The sequence below is a fragment of the Nannobrachium achirus genome (assembly GCF_963921795.1).
Source record: "Nannobrachium achirus genome assembly, chromosome: 5".
In the NCBI taxonomy this organism is placed as follows: domain Eukaryota; kingdom Metazoa; phylum Chordata; class Actinopteri; order Myctophiformes; family Myctophidae; genus Nannobrachium; species Nannobrachium achirus.
In genome coordinates this window covers 13,157,453-13,165,335 of record NC_137814.1, presented here as the reverse complement: position 1 = coordinate 13,165,335, position 7,883 = coordinate 13,157,453, and the positions used below count along the sequence as shown (strand labels likewise).

At 39.1% G+C, this 7,883-nt stretch overlaps 1 protein-coding gene across 1 annotated transcript; it reads left to right on the top strand.

The window, feature by feature from the left end:
- Positions 1 to 357: 357 nt before the first annotated feature.
- LOC308285369 (uncharacterized protein) lies at positions 358 to 7,551 on the top strand. The gene is made up of 6 exons (XM_080726096.1): positions 358 to 480; positions 3,434 to 3,506; positions 4,459 to 4,593; positions 5,321 to 5,470; positions 6,019 to 6,138; positions 6,267 to 7,551. Exons 2-6 carry the CDS (start codon positions 3,452 to 3,454, stop codon positions 6,512 to 6,514), a joined length of 708 nt encoding a protein of 235 aa, XP_080582222.1. The 5' UTR covers positions 358 to 480; positions 3,434 to 3,451; the 3' UTR covers positions 6,515 to 7,551.
- Positions 7,552 to 7,883: the final 332 nt, after the last annotated feature.

Sequence of the window (7,883 nt, the reverse complement as noted above, 5' to 3'; positions counted from 1 at the left end):
GCTGCCTATGGGAGGTATTGCAACCCTAGATTCATCCGATTATAAAAAATCTAGTGTTGCAATTTGCGGCTATATCCAGGTAACTTAATAATTAAAAATTAATAATTATACACAATGGTTATGGTCTTTAAGGTGGTTGAGTTCCATTTGATATCCTTCTCTTCTCCCAGCTCATGTATCGAGCTTAATAATTATTAATAATTATACACAATGGTTTAGTAGACTTTAAGGTGGTTATGTGTTCCATGATAGTAGTCTATCCATTAGGGAGGGGAGGGGAAAGAATGCTGGTGGGTTGGCTTTTAGATGTTTGGCCAGTGTTGGTGAAGTCCACCACGCCCAAACATTTTAATGTAACAGTATTGGGCGGTAGCTCTTCTGATGTGAACTGGGGGAAACAGACATAAAATAGTCTACATCTGATAATCTCCTCGTGTATCACCAGCTAAACTACGCCAGCATACCAACGGAGTGTTCAATGTGAGTGTTGATAGCTTACTGTATTCATCGTTTCAATTATTATAACATAATGTAGGCTATTTTATCTTTAGGAGCTGGAGTTGTTTATTTTGGCAGAGCCTGCCCTGAAAAACCACTTACAGGCAGCAGCCGTTCGCAACTGGTAAAACTGTTTAGACTTTTTGTTCTCTCATTTTTCTTTTCTTTATATATCTACTGCATAGTACTGTGTTTGTTCTATTCGTCTGTCATTCAATGTTATATGAGATACTTAAATGGTTTCCTGTGGAAATAAGCTTAGTCTTTTCATGGATCTCCTTTTAGTAGACCTTGTACCAGTGAACTGTACCGTCATGAAACTGTACCTTTTCCTATGCAAACTTCTAATAAAGTCTTCAATCAATCAATCAATCAATCAATCAATCAATTTGTTTCCATCCAAGAAAAGGAGTTTACACAGACGTAAAACAGCTGTAGGCTAACTCCAGTCGTTCAGTTAAACAACCAATAGAGATCATGCATTTGTTCATTCTGATCATTGGCAAATTAATTTGTTATAACATATTTAAGGTGAACAACAATGTTTAGATATCTATTTCATGTCATTTTATTAGTAACTTTGAACAACAGCTCCCTCCACTGGTAGAACTACTACATTTCTTTGTGGTCAACTCAGGACAAATGTTAACTTTGCACGTGATGTTGCTTGAGGGACTGCAACACAATACAGTCAGATACGTATATGGGCACACAAGAGGGGTTGGCTTGAAATGTTTTGGTGAAGTGCCACGCCCAACAATGTTATTATAGGCTATTAATGTAACCCATTGACAGTTGAGGAAGAAATTATATGACTGCATATGTATAACCTTTATATATAAAAAAGAAAGAAAGTCCGCACACCAATTTTGCTGTTCCCAATATAGAGTTTTACATGTTGTAACATATCGAGCCAAATGGCTCTTCCTCAGACCTGAGCCATTTGGCTCGAAACGTTAGCACAGTAAAACTCTATAGCAAAATTGGTGTGCAGACTTTATTTCTTTTTTTATTGTTGATTACCTTTAGTCCAGCACCCAACCTATATGGCTCTGGATGTCCATGATCTTTTTGGCTGTTTGTCAGTCAGCCTTTTTCTCCATGTAACCTTTAGGCTATATAACCATCAATGATACCATCAATTCTTCTACAATAAATTACTAAACTAGATGTCTCCACTAGGCCTGATAGCTATTGTTTTGCTCATCCTTGAAGCAGCGACAGTAGGCTATAACTGTGATCTCTGACTTGGCGGAACTGCCGTACCACTGACATGAGTGTTATTGTAGGCCTACTTCTCCCCATGATATCATGTACATAAAGCATAACCATCACCACCTAATGATGGCTCCTAATTGCCTCATCGATTAATGATTGATCCAGAATTCCACTGTAGTATATTGGATTAAGAAGTCTTTGAGGTTTGACGCAAGCGTTTGAACAGATGAGACCAAAAGACCGGACTTTGAATAATAAGGAAAAAAGCACATACTTCAGATAAGGCAATTACATATCTGTAGGCCTACACATGATTACCATACATGTGTGTGGGCCTCGGTGGTCGTGCATATGTCCTATGCGTGTGCATGAGACTGCGAGTGGAGTGCCTTACGGAACATCTATACCTATCAGGGGTTGACACTAAGGTCTAGAGGCACTTGCCCGTCGGGCAAGTACAGGTCATGTTCTACTTGCCCAAAGGTCATGCCCACTTGCCCGAAAAGTAAATCAAATCGTCCATTATTATAAATGACTAGAAGCTGGGGCGGCCCAGCGTCTAGTCGGCGACCTGGCCAACTCGGAACAATGTAAATAGGGAATGAATGCCCCGCCCTTTAATGCAAACCCCATTATACCTGTTTTCATAGGACCTGTTTTGACCATCTGTCTGCCTGTGTCCATTTATGCCCATATATGGAGATATCTGTATCTGTCTGTCTGTCGGCGTCCATTTTATGTCCATATAGAGATCACTGCAGTTATAGTTCTGGGTCCATTATATGCCCATATATGGAGATATCTGTCTATCTGCGTCCATTTTATGCCCATATATGGAGATCTCTGTATCTGTCTGTCTGTGTCCCTTTTATGCCCGTATACGGAGAACTTTGTGATTCTGCGTCCATTGTATGCCCATATATGCCATATATGGAGATATCTGTTTATCTGCGTCCATTTTATGCCCATATATGAGATCTCTGTCGCTTTTTCAAACAGATGGTCAAAACGGGTCCTATGACAATAGGTATAATGGGGTTTGCATTAAAGGGGGAACCGGCACTGTGTCTGCAACACAGTCGGATATTTTTGAAAAAATGTTTCAAAAATATTCAAAAAAATGTTTTCCCTCAATATTTTTTAAATAGCAAATATACAAGCTCACAATGTGTCGCAGTGTGACACATTGTGAGCTTGCTGATCTGCTATTTTCAAATGTAAATGTAAAGTAGTATAGCCTACTGTAGTTGCTTCTGTTGGGCTTATTTCTTTGGCAAAATCTGGCAACAGACAATTCCATGTCACTTCCTTACTTGGGAGGAAGTGAAAAGATGTTTATGAAGCAGCACACAAAGAAAAATGCTCCAGCGCCCTCTGTAAAAGGAAAATGGCAGCCTCCATAGAATGGCCAGGAATATGGTGAATAGTCAGGAAACAATCTATAGGCCTATAAGACATCTGATGGTATCTCCTCGTTAATATTACCAGCTAACTACACCAACTTACAACGGAGTGTTGATGTGAGTGTTGATATAGCTTATCATCTTTAATTTATAACCACTTTAGTTTATTTTATCTTGATGGGATATAGCTGAAGTTGTTTATCTTGGCAGAGCCTGACCAGTGACCACATTTTGTCTCCATTGGTCCCTGCCAATACACCTACCTGCCTAAAGAAAAGGAGTATTACAGCTGTAACCCCTACCCTGTCTTTCAGTTCAACCTCTCAGTGCAGATGATCATCATGCATTTGCTCATTCTGATCATTGGGGTCACACTTTTCCCTAAAGGTAAGTCTTTGTGTGTGTGTGTGTGTGTGTGTGTGTGTGTGTGTGTGTGTGTGCGTGTGTGCGTGTGTGCGTGCGTGCGTGCGTGCGTGCGTGCCTGCGTGCGTGCCTGCGTGCGTGCCTGCGTGCGTGTATGTGTCTACTGTGTTCCATTTCTTTTTGCCTGTATTTCACTCTTTATTCCACCCACATTTACAATAGCGAACCAAACTGTCAGGTGTTCTGCTGAGTTCTGCTTCCCTGAAGAGAAATGCATATGCACCTCTTCACAGTAGTTTACCACTAGAGTAGACATTAAAGCAGCATTAAACCACCATTTAATAAAGTCTTAAGGCCCATTCCCACTGGGCCAGATAACAGATAGAAAAATCTCCAGATATTTTTCCATTCAAAGTGTATGGATACAGATACAAAAAATATTTGCCACAGATAAAAGTATCTGTGGCAAATATCTGTCATAGTTATTTTTTTTATCTGTATCTACCATCCACTTTGAATGGAAAAATATCTGGAGAAAGAGATTTTTTTATCTGTTATCTGGCCCAGTGGGAATGGGCCTATATTCAGTCTTTTTCAAAAAGCTGAAAAAGTTATTTTCAGCAATGCCCTGCTTCACACTCATACAGAGAAGGTGTGAAGAATCTGCCGAGATTACTTTAAACTCACTCAATTTCAATGTATGAATTTCACATGACTATACTGGTGGGCCATTTTAGGAAGGAAACATAAAATCTGCCCTGCTGTATCTCAATATAGCGATTTTTATCCCTTATTTTAGTGAAGAAAAACACTTATCACATCATCAAAACAATATGCAGACTCACTCACATGGAAAACTCTAAGCCATGTGTTGTAAAGTGTTGTATATGTAACCTTACACATTACAATGATCCTGGAACATGTGTAATACATTTTTTATTTTGTAACCTGTGTGATCCTTTCTGTTGTCTTACAGCCTGTGCCCTGAATTGTTATGCATGTGGGCAAGGAGGAGCTAAAGAACGCTGTAAACTTCATGAGCTAGGAAAAGAAAAGGTCTGTCCTGGATCCCAGCAATGCGCTGGATTGGTAGTGTCATATTACTTTCAGGGTAAGCGCTAGCCAGGGGTGGGCAAGATTTATTTCCAGAGGGCCATACTGACTTTGATAAAGTTAGTGAAGGGCCACACATTGTACAATTAAATTGAAACTTGAAACACATAGTGCTGAATTATGTTAAAACTGCATGCATTTGGTAGACATGCCAGACTATTTTACAATAAGGTACCGGTACTATTGCTTTCACAACAGAACATTTTTCAGTTACATTAATTTAAATTAATCTTTTTACAGCTGTACTATAGTGTATCCCTCTGGTGTACTCTGGCCTCATACACTAAAAAGATTACATACTTCAATGCTGTATCAACTAATAAGCTAATACATATCTTATCTGATATGCACCACTCCAGGTCACTGATGAAACACATTGCATTATACATATGGACTCAATATTGACTGTGTCATAATTGTTACATTATAAACATAAAGCATTTAAGTACATATGAGGAAGCAGGCTATAGTACTTTACTCATGGTAAATATTATTATTTCTCAAAACCATTAATAACATATGGCAGCCTTTTAGAATCTAGATTTTATTTTCTTTGAGGACTTGGCACCGGGCCGCATTGAGATGGTCAACGACAGGGCCGCATGTTGCCCATGCCTTCTATATCCTGTGCATTTTATCTTGTCATTTAAAACTCTAAAATGTAAAACTTCTTCTTGACGATGAAGACATTATTTGGTTTGAAGCTAATATTTGTTTGTTTTCAGTGGAACCGTACCCCAGTGGTTTGGGTTACGATATGAAGAATTGTTTGCCAGCTGATCAGTGTGTTAATGGCACAGTGTACTTTGGAAACCAACAGTTTAAAGAGACCATCCAGTGTTGTTCCACGGACCTCTGCAATGTTAAGTATACAAGTAAGTACTGTACCTATACCATCTGTGGTGTTTTCTAATTAAGCTACATTTAAATACAATAACCATGTAGTATACAGAAGGACAATACATTCATGTGCATACTAAGACTCTAAGTTTATGTACTTTTTGAATGCAAACTTATTTCTACAATTAGGCAGACACAGCAAGGAAAAAAGAGGTGTTTAAATTTATTAACTAACCCTTTTTTTTCTAGATTTCTATGCATTTGATTTTCTGGATTAGAGCATCTGCTAAATGCCTAAATTGTATTGTAAATTGTAAATATAGAGTCAGTCGTAGAATCAAATTAAACATGAAATGAATTGGTGACACTTGGAAGGTTTGTTTAGCCACTGTCCTGTGGGTTGTCTGCAAGTTGAAAATATGTATAATGTGTATGTTTTGTTGGGATTTCTATGAAAGCCAAAGTTGTAAGCTATCAAATAGTTTTGGAAAGGCTGAGTAATAGTTTTCCAGGAAAACTGGGTGATTTTCAAATCGTGCTAAATGGGTTATTTTAAAATTATATCAAAATGTAATCCTTCTAGGTAGTGCCGGCAGCTTGGTTGAGAATGGTAAGACGTGCTACACTTGCACAGATCCACGGAACTGCAGCGACACCCAGAAGACATTATCATGTTTGGGGGATCAGGACCGATGCATGTCAGGTAAATCTCAGCCTATGGCTTCAGACGACTATTATGTTTTATATTCCTCAGCTCAGAAGAATGCTCAAAAGTATTACATTTTTGCGAGTATGAAGCACAGGTAGTAATATGGGTTTTTGTGTCCACAGTGCTGGATCATAACGGAGCCCAAAACATGACCCTGATTGGCTGTTCCACTCGGAGCATGTGTGGAGATTATCAGGACCTCCTCAACATGTTGATTGATGTTAACGTGTCAAAGGATGCTACAATAAGCTGCTGTGAAGATGACTTGTGCAACAGTGTCAAAAGCACTGCTGTTAATCCTACTACAAGGCTTCTGCTCCTGGTAGCACCAGTGATGTTGGCCTCCTGGAACTGTTTTACAGAAATATAACGTTGCTTGCCACTGCAGACAATGCACTGTTACGTATATGATATACCGGTCACACCCAACAACATCAATTCCATGAATAAACTCTTCCATTGCCTTGAAGACATGTTGGATGGCTTCAAACGTCCTCCAATTGAATAAAAAGTAAAACTGAGGTGATCATTTTGGCCCTCCTAATTCCCTTCCTGCCGTAATAAATGCACAGTTCAGTGAGGAACCTTTCCATTTGAACACCTCTCTGAGCTTTGACAAAGAAGTTATCAGCATACAGTAGATTGTTGGCAAAATGAATGCGTAAAGACCTGGAAGTACAGTAGTCATTCATGTTATTACTTCTCGACTTTACTATTGCAACTCAGTTTACCTGGTACTGACACATAGTCCACCCAAGGGAGCATATTCCTTCTAGCCCAATTGCATTAACTACCCGTGAGATATCAAATTGATATTAAAATCGTACTTTGTGTGTTTAAAGCTTTACATGGCCTAGCCCCGCCTTACATCTCAAGCCTGTTAATCCCTGCCCCAGCCCTTGCTTAGGTCATAATCTCTCAAGAACAGACTCTGATGCTACGCAAATGAAAAGGAACAAAACAGAGTGGGTGTTCCCTTTTATTTGACGATGGTTTGCCAGATTGCTTATAGGTCATGACAACAGCGACTCAGTTCCTCCAAGATTTCTAAAAACTAATGGTGATCGGGCATTCTCTGCTGCTGCCCCCCAACACACATCAAGTCCTGCCCCACTATTGCATTTTAAATCAAACCTAAAGACCCACCTTTTCTCTCGCACTTTATCTAAATGCTTTGCCTCTTCTTCTCTGTTTTAATCTGTCTTGCTTTTGATAATCTTTAATGTGTTTACTTTATTGTGTTGTCTTTTTTGGCCAGATCTGTCTTATTATGTTTCAAGCTCTCTCTAAATGCTGTAATGTGTCATTGATGTTGACTAGAAAACACTTGGATCAACCCATGTTGTTTTTAAACGTTCTATGCAAATAAAGGTGTCTTGACTTGTAGCAACCGTGCAAGGCGCCGTCATGTTATGTACCGGTATATGTCCAATTAAACAAAATATATTTTTTATATAATCTTTCACCAGTATAATGTTCACACTAACCACTCCACATGAAAGTGTTTTTGACAAATTAAACAATATCTACAATAGGTACACCTTTAGTTGCTTGATGGTGTTTATTTTTTGTGATGTGTTATTTACGCCATTGTATCCAGTACTCCTCAGACTGTATCCTCACTGCTGTGCTCGTGTGACTGAAGTTCCCCTGGAGGATCAATAAAGTTCTAATGACAGGTGATGTCACCTGTCTTGACCCTGGCCAGTCAGCGCTTTGATTTTGAGGCAAGGTTTGTT